The following is a 16314-nucleotide window of genomic DNA, read 5'->3' on the forward strand; positions in this document are numbered from 1 at the left end:
TTTCAAGTAGGAGCAGTAAAATGCAACTTAATTGTGCATTAATAGTACAGAGAGTCGTTTAAGCAACACATTTAAACTAGTAGATTCGACCAATGTTTATAGTAAAATATAAGCAAATATTTTATTTTGCTATATGAAAGTGTTCCAGTGAGAAAGAATGGTATCATTTGTTTATTTTTTAAAGTTATCTGAATAACCCTTATGTTAAAGTTTTACCAAATGCATTTAGAGTAATTGATAAGAGGTAATGGATTTTTGCTTTCATGATAAAGGTGAATTTATATACTTTTTCTTCTCTATGGGAAATGTCACTTAATCAAAATGTTGCCATTGTATGTTTTTGATGACATTTATTTGTCTGAATATATGCCATATTCCGAAAAAGAAATATAAATGAACTTCTTTTAATACAAGGTACAGCAGAGAACCTTTCAAAATTACTTTCACATTCTGTGTCTTTTATTACATACAAGTTGACATGAAATGTCAATCTTTTATTAGGTCAATGCCATATATGACAGACTGATTTATGTTTTTGTTAAGTTTCTGATTAAATATGTAGGATAATAAGTGATAATATAAATAATATAAATGTTACCATTTACTTTGATAACAGTATTTAGATTTTTCACACTAAAATCAGAGTAACTTAAAATATGTTCACAGGCAGGGTGAGAAAAGTGTAAAATTTTTCTTTAGATTAAAATGTTTAGGCCTAAAATGTGAACATAATGTGACTAGAGTTTATTTTGTTCTCTTAAGGCAAAAATCTATTTATCAAGCCATAAGGAAATTACAAGCCCGGCTTTCAGTTCTTTGTTTAAAATGCACTGTAGTGCAGTATGATTTGCATGTTAATGATGTGAATCCAACTGTATAATAAATGAGAAGGGGAAGATATAAACTAGTTTCATGTAGCGGACTTTTTTGTTTTTCATAATTTATTCCTTAAATGTTTAACTTGAGAAGACTTCTATGATATATGTTTATGTGAAAGCTGATAATTTGTGGTCATCAAATGCAGTGGCATTGACGCCAGAAGTTTCATTCTCAGATTTCTTGCTCAGAAAGTAACTGGACACTAAAGGCATTTGAACATCTTTGGAAGGCAGATCTAATATAGTCAACAAGAGTCTCACAGAGTTTATTCTGTGCAGTGTGATCACTGAAATCAGAAAACATGAAACCACCATGGTTTTTCTTTCTCTCACCAATTTTCCCCGCCCTTGATCCAATTCAAGCATGCAATTGAGATGCTTTGTGTTTTGTGTTTTTCATTAATTTCCTAGTATGCTGTTATGTCTATTCTCCTTAAGTAAAAAAGCAAAATACAGCCATTTTTTTAGATATTAATGTGTGATTTATGGAAATGTGTTTTATAAGCATGGAATCACTAGAAATTGAAAAGCATAATCTGTATTTTTGAAAGCCATCCAATTTCCTTTATTTACAGACTTTGACTCATTTCACAAATTGAAAAGCAACCATCCAGCCATTTCATGTTTAGATTAATATATGTTTAAAATATTCTAAAACCATTATCAGCATGCAGTAGCCCTCTCATTGAATAAGTATAGGTAAGAGGTAAATGAAGAAATTCCTGCAACTCAGTGGTTCTCAAATGGAGGTGATTTTCCCAAAAAGGTTATTTGGCTGTCTCTAAAAAAAGACTCTGATGCTAAGAGGGATTGAGGGCAGGAGGAGAAGGGGATGACAGAGGATGAGATGGCTGGATGGCATCACCAACTAGATGGACGTGAGTTTGAGTGAACTCCGGGAATTGGTGATGGACGGGGAGGCCTGGTGTGCTGCAATTCATGGGGTTGCAAAGAGTCGGACCCGACTGAGCGACTGAACTGAACTGGAAGTTATGTTTGATGGTCACAACTAAGAGCAATGAGTACTACTGGCATCTAGTGCATGAAGTCCAAGTCCAAGGATGTTGTTAAAACCCTAACATGCACAGGACAAACCCCACTCCCTAAGACACACACACAAACCCACACACACACCAAAGTGTCAGTAGTATCACTGTTGGGAATTCTTGCTCTCAATGAAGTTGTAGAACCAAATCATACCTTAAATTTTAAATTCTAAATCCCATACAACTGTGACAACAGTTAGAACTTTTGTTATCTACTGGTATATAACAAGGTATCTACAGGGGCTCTTCCCAACTCAGGGACGGAACCCAGGTCTCCTGGGTTGGCAGGCAGATTCTTTACTGCTGAGCCACCAGGGAAGCTCCACAAATAACTATAGTTCTTTCTGTTTACTGTTTGATCTATTAGCTATACTATAAAAGACATATTCTATGGTACTTAATACATATGTGATGACTGATAAAATTGCATTTTGATAGATATCAAGTATATTTTTCACATTCATAGAATTCAGAGTTTCTATTTTATAGAAAATATACTCATAATGCATAATTTTGGGGACATGAAAATTATATAGTCAAATAGAATTTTCTGTTTCTTTCAAATAACTTCATTGGACATTTGAGCCATTTGCATATCTTACATGGATTTCACACATACACAAAATGTTTATTAAGCACCTATTATCTAACAGGAACTGGGTACTAGGTGTGCAATATTTCATTCTCATTCGTAAGTCTGTCCTACCCATTTTTTAAAAAAGGGAACGAATACTTTTCCTGGTTTAGAGGTTTGCCCAAAGTTTCAAATCTAGAAAGTGCAACAGCTGGTACTCATATGCAAACGTCCTTTCATGTGGTTCTTCCTAACTGGTGGTGTTAAAAAAAAAAAAAAAACACTCTGAGATGAATGAAATCTTGAACTCTCAGTCTAAATTAATGTCCTAAAATAATAAACATACACTGAATACAATTATGAGTCATCTAAAAATGATCATTTCTTTCACTCTTCCTCCTTTTCTGATTGCAATCATTACAAATCACAGCTATCTTTATGATTAGGGATTTAGCGAAATGAAGTGGGATATGAAAGGGAAAAAATAGTTAAGACTGAGAAGAGTATGTTCCAGAAAGAAACATTTGGATCACTGAAGTTGACAGGGAGCCTTTTTGGGACAGGAAGTAAATCCAGGATTATTAGAAGGGAGAGAACAAGGGCAGGGTGGCTTCAGTGATGCTTGAGAAGTAGGCAGGATGAGGATTAGAGGCCTTTTAAAATCATGTTTAAGCATGTCAAATTTATAATAATATCAGTTGGGAGCTTTTAAAGGCAACAACATTATATTTGCATTTTTCAGAAATCACTCAGGTAAAAGGTGAAAGATTGCAGGTATTTTTGTGATGACTTAACTATTGATAACTGCAACTACCTGGGTGGACCTGATGGGGAATACATGTATACCTGTGGCGGATTCATTTTGATATTTGGCAAAACTAATACAATTATGTAAAGTTTAAAATTAAAAAAAAATAAAGAAAAAAAGTAGTCTCAAAAGTTTCATGCTTATGATTCTACTTACATATCATTCTTGAAAGGTTGAAAGTATAAAGATGCAGAATAGTTAAGAGGTTGCTAGGAAATAGGGATGAGAGGGGAGTGTATAGGTATGAATACAGATAGAACATTCCTGTATCATTCAGGTGTAGACAAACATGTCTACATGAGATACAATCACGCTGAACTATATGCAGGTGTGCATAAATGAGTGCAGGTGAAGAACAGTGAAAATTAAACAGTTCTGTACCAATGCCCATTTCCTGGCTTTGACATTATACTGTGGTTACATAAGGATTCACCATTGGAGGGAAGATAAAGGAAGGGACTCTTTGTACTATTTTTTGCAACTTCCTATGTGTCTATGCTTATTTCAAAATAAAAAAGAGTTCTAAAATGCTATCATAATAGAATAGGCTTAGGTTAGAATGGAATGATAGTAAAGAACAAGAAAGGCAATGTCCTCTGGGCTCAATGACAATCACATTTGCAAGTCCCAATGTTAAGATTTTGTAATGAATCAAAGCAGTTGATGCTAGAATGCTTTTATTGAACAAATACTAATTGAACAGCCTCTCTGTGTCCCAGGCTGTTGCAGGCACTGAGCATCATTGTTGGGCAAAACAGCAAGAGTCTGTCTTTAATGGGGCTTTTGGGCTATCAGGTGTCTTAAAACATGCCTGCAGAGTGTTACAAAATTTTGGCACTCTCCTATATAAAGACCAGGCTGTGCTTCTAAGAGATCAAGCTACTGATTGAATTTTATTATGATTTGTGGACTCCTAAATTATGTGGGCCATCTGTAATTTTGATTTTACAGTAGTTTGATCTTATTCATATCATATATTTGAATATTGATTTAAAATATTGATTTCCTTTTTCTCTCCACTTTGAAACTAAAGTCCCTCCGATTTTACTTTTAAAGCTAATTATTGAATTTAACTTTATTGGGATAAAATGATTTGTTATACCCTGTATGCTCCCAAATTTCATGTTCTGAAATACCACAGAGCAGACAAATGATTTTGAAGAAATATTTTCTCCTTATTTAAATTATTCTTACTTAAAATATATATATATATTTCCCCTTGGAGTGCAAGTAACAATATCCTATATCTTTTCTAAAGCTGGTTTTGATAAACTAGGTAGTAGATTACTAGTGGGGTTTTAAATGTCCTTCAGAGCTTGAGGTGAAAAAGATAAACTTTATGACTATACTTCAGGCTGGTCTAATTTCAGTTCTTGTTATATAAATTCAGGAAATAGTTCAACCTTCTAAATTAGGTGGCTGTTTATAACTTTCCTGAAACAGAGTCAGTGGCATGTTAGGATAACCTGAATTTGATTATAATAATGTTACATTGTGTGTGCGCTTAGTCGCTAGTTGTGTCCAACTCTTTGCAACCCCATGGCCTACCAGGTTCCTTTGTCCATGGGGATTCTCCAGGCAAAAATTCAGGAGTGGGTTGCCATGCCTTCCTCCAGGGAATCTTCCCAACTCAGGGACTGAACCCAGGTCTCCCACATTGCAGGCAGATTCTTTACCATCTGAGCCACCAAGGAAGCCCAAGAATACTTTAGTGGGTAGCCTATACTTTCTCCAGGGAGTCTTCATGACCCAGGCATTACACCAGGGTCTCCAGCATTGCAGGCAGAGTCTTTACCAGATGATCTACCGGGATTGTTGCTGAATATCTATTGTAAGTCTGTATTATTTTTAATAATTTGAACACATTATAACATGTAATATATTGTATGTCCTATATTCAAGTGAATATAGGAATCCACATCTTTAAAGCTTTAATTTTTGCTTTCTGGAGAATTAACTTGACCAAATCCACACAGCTAGTAGATGATTATCCAATATTTGAAGTTAAAATGAATGTTCTTTCCAGTACACCTCAGTGTCTTTAAATTTTTTAATATACTGTTTTATAAAGCCTTTGAGTTCTCTTCATAGGCCTCTGAAAATGAACATAATTCTTTTGGAGTTAAAAAAAAAAAACTCAGTATAATCAGTATCCATTTTATTTGCTTGTTTCCCTAGCAATTTAAAATATATGTGAGATGTGCATATGCATGTATTTGTGTGTATGTTTATGCATATGTGTGTGTGTGTATATATATATATATATATATATGTATATCCATATATTTTAGTAGAGAAACCTCAAAATTATTATTCCAAATTGTAATTTTTTCCTAACAATTTGCTTCTCTGATCCATTTATTACTACCTGTGAAATGCATGACTCCATCTTATTGAAAGAAAAATCACCAGGAGAAAGCAAACTGGGGAGGTTTTTATTATACTATCTGGAATGTGTTCAGTAGGCATGGTTGGCATGATAGTAAAAAGAAAATAAACTATTTGGTATATATTTGAGTGAGGAGAAATTACTAAGTTCCCAACATGAGGACTAGTCAAAACATTTGCCTTAGAGATAAATGTCCTGAATTTTTTTCTTGAATATAAAACAGAAAATACCTTGGCCTAATCATTCAAACACTTAATTCTCTCAAGATAGACACTTTCTATGCAATATTATTCTTTATAGCATCAGACTTTACTTTCACCACCAGACACATCCACATTATCAGTTATTAGTGAAGTCGCTCAGTCGTGTCCAACTTGTTGCGACCCCATGGACTGTAACCTACTAGGCTCCTCCGTCCGGGGGATTTTCCAGGCAAGAGTACTGGAGTGTGTTGCCATTTCCTTCTCCAGGGATCTTCCCAGCCCAAGGATCGAACCTGGGTATCCCACATTGTAGGTAGACACTTTATCATCTAAGCCACCAGGGAGTCCCACATCCACAACTGAGTGTCATTTTCACTGCCCTCCACTCTTCCTCAGTAGCGTATTTGGACACATTCTGACCTGGGGGGCTTAACTTCTGGTGTCATATCTTTTTGCCTTTTCATACTGTTCCTGTTCATGGGGTTCTTATGGCAAGAATAGTGGAGTCCATGGGGTCGCAAAGACTCAGACACGATTTAGCAACTGAACAACAATAAAGACAATTTCTACCCCTTCCTTTATTTTAGAGGAAATTAATGGAATTACCAGTATCTATATAAATATGTAAGTTTCTCAAGAGTCTAGGTCTGTATTTTCTGATACTAATCTTATGGCTTAATATTATGGAAGTAAAAGTTTGAAACTCCTGTAAATTAAATCATACAAAATTTAATCTGGAATGAACAATTAAATTATTTAATCCAACTTTATTGAAACCTTAATGTAATGAGATACAGTTACATATATACATATATCTGAACATACTTTCAAAATAAAGCATAGATAATTATTATATCATGCACTCATCATGAATTACTGAGTATTTAATATATGTCAGATAGTATATTTGCATGGAAAACAGAGTAGAATATCAAATTTCCTTGCATTCAATAAGCTATAGAGTTGAAGAGTTTAAATGTGGTTTTGGAAGGATGAATTACTTTATCAAGTCTGTAATCTATATGCTGATTATTAAGTGACTTAGAAGAATGTTTATGTTTTTACTTGAAATTAAGTATCATTTATATGACGATTATGCAGCTCTCTTTCTTTTTTATAATTTTAATTACCTGAGGAAAATGAAATGTTTAGTGGTCTTATCAGTGTTAGAGAGATGATAGGCACAGTGAAGAGCCAAGATGTGACTGTCTACAACTCATAATACAATAAGCCTGATTACCCTACCCTATAAACTCCTTGAGGAGAGGGGCCATGTCATATTCAATCTTATATTCCTATTCCAGCAATGAGTTGGATCTCCCATTTGTGTCACTGTTAGGTTCTTTGGTTAAAAAAAAAAAAAATACTTGAGTTTGTTTAATTGTTGCTTTTAAGAAAGTGCTTAGAATACAATCTAATGACCTTCTTTTTTCCAGACTCTAGACATAAACAGCAAAACAAATAGCTGAGAACTTCAGCCACCTTGAACAAAGGCCTTACATTTTATCAGTTTCTTAGGAACTTGTGCATATATAACAGGGATGACAACATATATATTACTTTAAGCATCTGCAATAGATCAAAGTTTCTAAAATTACATTCTTAAAAAAAAAAAAAATGGAGCTTAAATTATGAGCTCTTCTTCCCTATTCACTTTGAGTGTTTCATTTCCAGAAACAGAATAATTTTCTTTTTCCTGAATTTAACTTCATACTTATAAATAAATCATGTATAACCCATATATTTTGGAACCACTTTGTCTTCATAGGTAAACTACAATTCACAAGTTAATAATAAAACATATGTCACTGCAAATATTAGGTGATAACTTCAGTAACTGGATGTTACTGATGTTACATCATTCAGTAACAATGATGTCAAAACTAGGGAAATAAAATACAATATTGAGGCTGTAAGTAAGGAATTATTCTAAATCCTAATACCAATTCAGCATCATTACACACTGAATGTTTTGCTGCTTGATGAGAAATCAGTAAATTCAATTCAGTTGAATTTATTCCCCCAGTTTTTGTGTGTGCATAGTTTTGTAACCAACAAAATTTACTTAATATTCTCATAAATCAAAACTTCTGGAAATTTTACTGTAATGAGAAAATCAACATAACTCTGCTGATTATAACTCAGGAATTCTCAGAAATATGTTCATACTGTTTGAAGTTAATATGTCTATGTGGTCGTTTCAATTTTAAGTAAATAATAGTATTTGAGATGCAGCTGAAGAAGAGTTTACTTGAGAAGGACTAACTCTTCTTTTGTTAAAATAAAGACTCAGGCATTGACTCAATTCCACCAACATTATTGAAGGCCTAGTATGTACCAATGAGGAGCATAGTATCCATATTCAAAAGCCATCACCTCTCTTACAGCCCCATGTTCTCGTCTGTATGCATGTGACCCATAGTATTCCAGTCATCTTCATCACCACTGAACCCTCAAATATATGGTCAAATAGGAACTTGTTCTCCCTACTTCCATTTCATTTACTCTTGAACACAACAACTGAACTGAACCTAAGTCAGATCATATCTTTCCTCTGCTCAGAACTTACTGTGGCTTCCCACACCAGACAGAGTGAATACTGAAGTCCTCCCCATACCTGTAAAGTCCTATATGCTCAGTCCCTCAACACCTCTGTGCTCTCATCTCATACTGGTTTTCCCTCATGTTGCTCCAGCCACACTGGCCATCTCACTGCATAGAGACTTTTGCAGATGCTTTTCCCTCTACCTGAAAAGCTCCCCAGTTATTCACATCTCTCAGTCTTCCACTTCCTTCAGGTCTTCCTTGTCACCTTAACAGCCAAGCAAAACCTGACACCCTATTAAAAATTACAATTCCCTCTTCTAACACTTCTGATTATTTTCCCCTGTTTTTCTTTTCTACTTGTCATTAGCACTTTTAAATATTTAATATGCTATATATTCTAATTTCTGTCCTGTTTATCATACTAAAATATGAGCTCTTTGAGGGCAGGAGTTTTTACTTTTTGTTGTTTTTGTTGTTCATATCAGTATCCCAGTGTTTAGAATAGCACGTGGTAAGCAATCAATAATTCTCAGTTGTGTTGAGGAATAAATAACAATATCATGTCCTGTGCTAAGTCACTTCAGTCATGTGTGTCCAACACTTTGCAACCTCATGGACTGTAGCCCACAAGGCTCCTCTGTCCATGGGATTCTCCAGGCAAGAATACTGGAGTGGGTTTCCAGTCCCTTCTCCAGCAATACCATGACTGATAGTAAATGTTTATTAATCTGTTGTTCTCTGTCATTTACTTTGCCAAGTGTGTTGGTAACACTCTTTAATAAATGTAGATCTTTCCCCACAGCATCTACCAATAAAAGGTTCTTTCTTGGGTGCTGGCCACAACATGTATATATCACTAGTTGTACTTACTCTTCCAAAAGCTGGCATTGAGCAGAGCCCTTGTGAAGTCTTACATGGCAGTAAATGGAAGGGAAGGGATGAAGGATCAGAGACAGCTTTGGAAATAGACTTTTATTCTGCTTAAAGTCAAATAGAAAGATATGACCCTGCTTGTAGACATCTCTCTGAAGCACAGCTCTGAGGGAAAAAGTTCTATACTGATCCTTAACATTAGTATTTCTGTATTAAACTAAATGAAGTCCTTACAATGTACTTCATAACAAATTAAACATAAAAATATAATTTTTATCAGTGTTAATGCTTCACAAAAATAATTCAATTTAAATATGATTGTTCTGAGATAAGAATTTTCTTAATGGAGAGTAAAATGCATTGATAAAATATATTTTCCAGCCCATCAACTGTAGATATTCTTAGATGCCCTGCTTGCTGTTTTCCCCATTTATCCATTCCTATCTATTGTGAAGTTTTACAGTGGGACCCTCCCCTGCTTCCTTGACCTATCCCTGATGGTCATCTATATTGGCTGGGAGCTTATTAACTCTTAGACACAAGGCTAAAAGTTGAGAAAATAATTTTTTCATAACACATTGTAACACATAATCCTGTCATGTTAAATTTGAAAAGGTCTCTTGATGGAGATTGTATCCAATCCAGACTCCACAGAATACATAGGAATTATCAGATGGAAATGAGGGTAGGAATACTGTAGCATATGCAAAGACCCTGGGGCCAAAAGAACAGGACAGCTGGGAAACTACTGGTGATTTCCTATGGTTTAAGAGAAGAAGTAAAGATGAAAAAACATTGTACATGAGCTGAAGGAAGAAACTCCTAAGGGCTATAGGCATGAAGAAAAAGCAATCAGCCTTTGTTTGGAAGGCAGATGGAAAACATTCAAGGATTTTAATCTGGTGAGTCACCTATTCCAGTGTATACCCTAAGAATGCCCCTGGCAAAAGGTAGAGAATGGTTTGGATAGTGAAATTTTAAAGAAAAATAAAGAACATTGATTTTCATTATGTGATGCTATTGCTAAATATAGTTTGGTAGGATACTGTAGTCGCTAAAAATCTGAAATCTGGATCATTTAAATAAAGCATAATGATCATATTAAATCAATGCTAAAAGACAAATACATTCAAACTTGGCAAGTCTGGAATTATAGCAAGCAAAATCTTGTGATAATGTCATTACTCCTCGTGCATTAACCATGTAATTGACACAGTAAGCTGAAGAATCTTCTCACCACACATGTGATGCACATGTAATGGTGCAGCATCTTTATCAGAGCAAACATGATTGCAAACAAATCTCTTCTCTCAGAGCGTTGTATGTTAATTAAAATATCTAACTGAAGAAGGATGTATTTATTCAGAAAGCATTCGTTAGTACCTACATAATTCTCAAGAAGAAAAGGAGGACAGTTGAAAATCAATGACTGAACTAGAAGACAAAGAACTCAAAATGCTTTGCTTGAAACAAAAACTGTAGCTCACTATCAATGAGAAGATTTACAGTTCCTTTCAAAAATTTGTTATTCAAAACGGCTCCTTCAAAAGTCCAAATGAGAGATGGCATTATTGAAATTGGAATCAGAAAAGATAACTTGAAATTGATTTTTAACTATTGCCTTACTACTCCATCAGGCAGTAAGAAGTCAAAAAAGAACTTTTTCCATCAGCTGGAAAAATTTGCACAGAAAATGTGTTAACATCCCAGCAATGACACCATTGACACACATTTTTAAACCTATTGCTTAATATTAATAAAATTATATCACTTAATTTTAACATTAATTAATATCAATACATAATTTTTAAACTTCAAGTTTTTATTATTAAATTTTCTTAATTTTATGTTTTCTTTTTGAAACATCCAGATAATTTTATATGCAAAAAACATATATTAAAATCATTTTTACTGTTGATTATTTTAAGAATTCAGTTTCACTTAGTATTTTAAAATATGTTGCTAAATTTTATATTTGAATTGAATTAAATGCTGGGTCAATAATTTTACTTTATAAATCCTGAATTTGTATTTTGCAAAAGTAGCTAGTGAAATACTACTGTTCACATTTTTTGCTTTTATTAGTAAAATGTTAAAAGACTGCTGTTTTCATTCACTGATGATGATAGGCTGAGCGTAGGTAATGATGACTGGGAAGAAAAAAAAGTTTTTTAATGAGACAGAATCAGCCAGACCTGACAATTTAAGTATATGTGTATAAGGCAAAAGAAGGGAAAAGAGAATACTCTGCTTTCTTGTATGAACTTTGAGTAAATATAGTTATGAACATTACCATTCCCATAGAGAGAGGAGACACAAGAGAAAAAGGAGGAAGAGAGGAAACAGAAAAATAAGCAAGAAAACAAAATAGCAAATAGCACCTCTGTCCTGTTTTATACCCCAAATGCACTGTGATGGATTTGGCAGCTCTGCTGGATTAGCAGAGTCTAGTTGATGGCACAGTAAAGCAGACCATGAATGGCAAACAGAAGGTTCATCACAGGACTCTCTACAGTTTCTTAATCCTGAGATACTTTGAATCTGACTGGAGCCAGTGCCCCTACTGTTTGTTGCCTGTAAGTGAGGCTGAGTAGTTTCTAACCTTACAGTTAGAAAAGCAGTGTATGTATGTGGAGGGCTGGTATATGCTTGTATTCCTATGATGGGAATCTGACTGTATTATACCAGAAAGATGATTCTCTGCAGTGGTTATTTCTATAATATTATTAGGACATTCCTTTGTATACATTATAGATTTAATAACCTGTTAATATCTAGGCTTCACTGTTAGCTCAGATGATAAAGCACCTGCCTGCAATGCAGGAGACCTGAGTTCAATCCCTTGGTGGGAAGATCCTCTGGAGAAAGGAATGGCTACCCACTCAAGTATTCTTGCCTGGAGAATGCAGTGCAGAGTGGAGCCTGACGGGATACAGTCCATGGGGTCACAAAGAGTTGGACGTGATTGAGCAACTAACACTTTCACTTTTCACTTAATATTTCGTCAAATAGCCTAACCACTTTCATTTGGATTTTGGAGTACATTGGGAAAATGCCAATTAAAAAAATCTAGTTAGTAAATAATTTATGAACACACCAATAGGAAACTACTTATGGAGATAGTGAATGACAGGGAAGAATAGCACGCTGCCGTCCATGGGGTCTCAAAAAGTAGGCACGACTTAGTGACTGAACAACAAATATCAAGCTTGAAAGTTCTGATACAATGGGTCAGTTTTTAACATCATCAGAGTAAAATCACCAAGCTACTCCAATTTGTGTTAAGGAGATTCAGAATTGCTCTTTTACTTTTTAGTTTGTAAGCACTTAAATTTCTGATTTTTTTTTTTTTTTGGTCTCTCCTCTATTTGCAACAGTTTAGAAACTCATGTTACAGTTAATGTGGAAAGAATACTGTTTTCAGTATATAGCTCCCTCCCTATCTATACTGAGTTTGAAAATGGTACAGAGAGGGCTTTAAAATATTTAATCCCCTAATTGTTGAAAAGTCCTGAAGCTTCTTAAAGCTTACTGAAGAGTTGAATTGCACTGTAACTTTGTTTTCTATAATTGAAGTCGAAGAGAACCACAGACAAGACTACATTTAACATTAGTCAAATGACTTGTTTTGATACTCAAGTGGCACTCTCAAATTTTGACATTGGTTTATCTTTCCCATGTTTAAAGCTCCTTGAATCGTCAAATAAAGAAGACTTCTGACATATTAGGATGTCTTTAGGTCCTACCGTGAACCAGCAATGCAGGTGTTTTCTTCTGGATTTTATTTCAGAAATCTCTACCACAGGACCTCTTGGCACGGGAAGTACCACCACCAGTACCACCCTTCGGACCACAACCTGGAGCCCAGGCAGGAGTACCACCCCCTCAGTGTCAGGAAGAAGAAACCGGAGTACCAGCACCCCATCTCCAGCTGTCGAGGTGCTTAATGACATTACCACACACCTTCCATCAGCATCGCCCCAAATCCCAGCTCTGGAAGAGAGCTGTGAGGCTGTGGAAGCTCGTGAAATCATGTGGTTTAAGACGCGTCAAGGACAGATGGCGAAGCAGCCATGCCCTGCAGGAACTATAGGTAAGTTTGTCCTGCAAAACTAAGCTAAAGGTGTATTGCTAGTTTGGCTTGCTTTCCTAGCATTTTCTTGTCTTGTTTATTTGTTGTCGGTGTGGTTTGGGGTTTGTTTGTTTGTTTTTTGTCGACATATTTTAACATTTGATTACATTCTGGATTCAGCCGAATTACAATTGAAAGCAAAATATTTCCAGAGTTTGAGAATGCACCCTAAAGAAGTCACAGGTGAGAATCTGCTGGTAATATTTATGAGACCAGTAGTTCTCACCCATGCCGTGCAGTTTCTAGGTCAAGTTTCAATTAAGCTCCAAAGGGACTTCCCTGGTGGCTCAGATGGTAAAGAATCCACCTGCAATCGGAGAGACCTGGGTTCAATCCCTGGGTTGGGAAGATCCCCTGGAGGAGGGCATGACAACCCATTCCAGTAATCTTGCCTGGAGAATCCCATGGACAGAGGAGCCTGGGAGGTTGCAGTCCATGGGGTCACAAAGAGTTGGACAACTGAGCAACTAAACACGGCACAGCACAAGTTCCAAAGAGCCAGCTCTTCTACACAAAAGCTCAGAGTTAAATCACTGGGTTGGTGGGCACTAGTTCTCATGCTTGTTACCATCAAATATATATTACACAAAACTAGGCTGAGGACTTCTATATTAGATAATCATTGGAACTACATATCATTTAACAAGAGAAAAGATTTAACTATCTTTTATTACCAGTCCTCATAGCCGGCCTTAATAATCAGAGGCTCTTTGTTGTCAGGGATGATGCTGGGAGTAGCCAACCTCCTCTTACCCAGCAACCACTGGAGACATCAATCCTGCATCGTTTTCTGTAGGGAACAGTCAAGAATTGGATAGCTCTTTGCCCTCCACCACCACATCCCCGCCCCCTGCTTTTTTCATGCTTAACAATTCATAATATCCCAAACTCAGAAATAGTTTGATTTCTTATTGTTACATATAAATCATCATAAAATTAATACTTGATACCCTGCATAAAATTTGAATTATTCCATAAAATATGTAAATAAAACAAATAGGCAATAGATGTCATTAGACTAATATTGTTAGGACTCTGTCTCTGGGTTTTATTGATTTGATTACTTCAACAGGTTTGTCTTAACAAAGTTTCAATGTGGACGTGTACTTTTGAATTCCATGGTATATGAAGTGATGGGAAGATCAGAAGATGTATATTGATTTTTATAAAAGTGCACATTTAATTTTTTTCAGCAAAGTGTTTAAAATTATTCTGAAATCGTTCTTCCCGTTATGAAGGTGCACAGTGTTTAGTCCCATTGTTTTCTATGGTATTGGAATCAGAAAACATTTTTAATTTCTCTAGAACTGTCTCCCTAATTTTAGACTCAATTCCTTTATCTCTAAAAGAGAAATAATAATAGCACCAACTTCTTCAGATGTTTGTTGTAGAGCTTAGTGAAGTACTTTTTCTTTGAAAGCAGTTAGCAAACTGTAAAGACCTACAGAAATATGTTGTTATATTTCTGTGAAAATGAAGAAAGAGATTTAAAGAAAACCTGAAACCCTCCCTCCCAGGTGACTGTGTTATGCTGTGGTCTGTCTTTTACCCTTTGTCTGTCCCCTGTGCTGATCCTGTGTTCAGGCCCACACAGTCTTTTCTCACTTGAATTATTGTGATAGCTTCCTCATAGCCCCCGCATCACTCCCCGAAATTCATCGTCCATCCTGCTGCCACAGATATCTTTCTAAAACCTAAATCAGCCCATTTGTCTCCTCTGCTTAATGGCCTTCATTGATTTTCCAGCACCCGCAGATGACAGACAAGGGCGTTTACGATCTGGCTCTGCCAGCCTTTCCAACTCCATTAAATACAACTCCCCTACCCAGCAGACCTCAATTCCAAACACTTGATTCCCAAAGACAGCATATTTTTCCTTTGCCGGGAATGCCCTTACCCACCTTGCAGAGTGATTCCTTTATGACTCAGCTGCTACCTTACATCTGAAAACTCAAGCAATAAGCCCCATGGAGGCTTATTCATTTAATTCATGAAATTATTCCCTGTACCTGGTGTAGTTGTCCGTAAATGCTTTAAAAATACTGAGTGTTTGTTGTGTTATGATTTTCTAATGATAGTTGCTTTGCTTGCCAGGTACTGTAAATGGTACTTTAATAGTCATTACCTCAGTTCAATGATCACAATCTTATCTTTTGCTCATATGTAAAAATATCATGGACATAAAGTCATTATAATGAAGATTGTTTGAATATTTGAAGCAGACCTATTTCTCTCATTATTTTAGGAGTATCAACTTATCTCTGCCTGGCTCCTGATGGAATCTGGGACCCCCAGGGACCAGACCTTAGCAACTGTTCTTCTCCTTGGGTCAACCATATAACACAGAAGGTAAACCATGTGACTGTCAAGGAAGGCTTTGCCAGTTCTAGATCCTCGGTTGTTGAATATAACAGCTAAAAACAAAATAGTCAATATTTGTTTTAATTAATGTGGAAAAATTCTCCCATTTTATTTTAACTCAAGATTTAATGACAGTTCTAATATGCTGTGAGCTAATTCTAGAATTTTTTTGTTCATAAAGGGCAAATCTGTGTATTTCCCCTAAACTGGCATTATGGCTTATAATAGTTTTATTATTAATACAAATTTTATTGTATTGTGAACTACAGATATAAAAGTCCAAGAGGTATTATAAACCAAACAAGCAAAAGCTTCTAGTATTCATACATATGGATTTTCCTGTGGAAATAATAATTACCAAAAGAAAAAAAATCTACCTTTGGAATCTTAATCCATTTGATAAATGTTCTGTAACCTATTCATTTATCAGTGTTAAAAGTATACACATGTGTGACAGAATCTTGCAGACTCAAATTTGCAGGGCTTATTTCGTTGCAATATGT

The 16314-nt window shown here is 35.4% G+C and overlaps 1 protein-coding gene across 16 annotated transcripts in view; it reads left to right on the forward strand.

Moving 5' to 3' along the window:
* The window catches only part of ADGRL3 (adhesion G protein-coupled receptor L3), a 959208-nt gene that overhangs the window by 751566 nt on the left and 191328 nt on the right, over positions 1–16314 (forward strand). For 10 of the 16 annotated variants that reach the window (XM_061420294.1, XM_061420290.1, XM_061420278.1 and 7 more), the window contains 2 exons: positions 13109–13411; positions 15696–15799. In XM_061420294.1, coding sequence (XP_061276278.1) covers positions 13109–13411; positions 15696–15799 — 407 coding nt within the window. The remainder of the gene's footprint in view (positions 1–13108; positions 13412–15695; positions 15800–16314) is intronic. The other 6 variants (XM_061420291.1, XM_061420282.1, XM_061420285.1 and 3 more) reach the window with 1 other exon arrangement.

This window comes from Bos javanicus, chromosome 6 (genome assembly GCF_032452875.1).
Source record: "Bos javanicus breed banteng chromosome 6, ARS-OSU_banteng_1.0, whole genome shotgun sequence".
Lineage (NCBI taxonomy): Eukaryota > Metazoa > Chordata > Mammalia > Artiodactyla > Bovidae > Bos > Bos javanicus.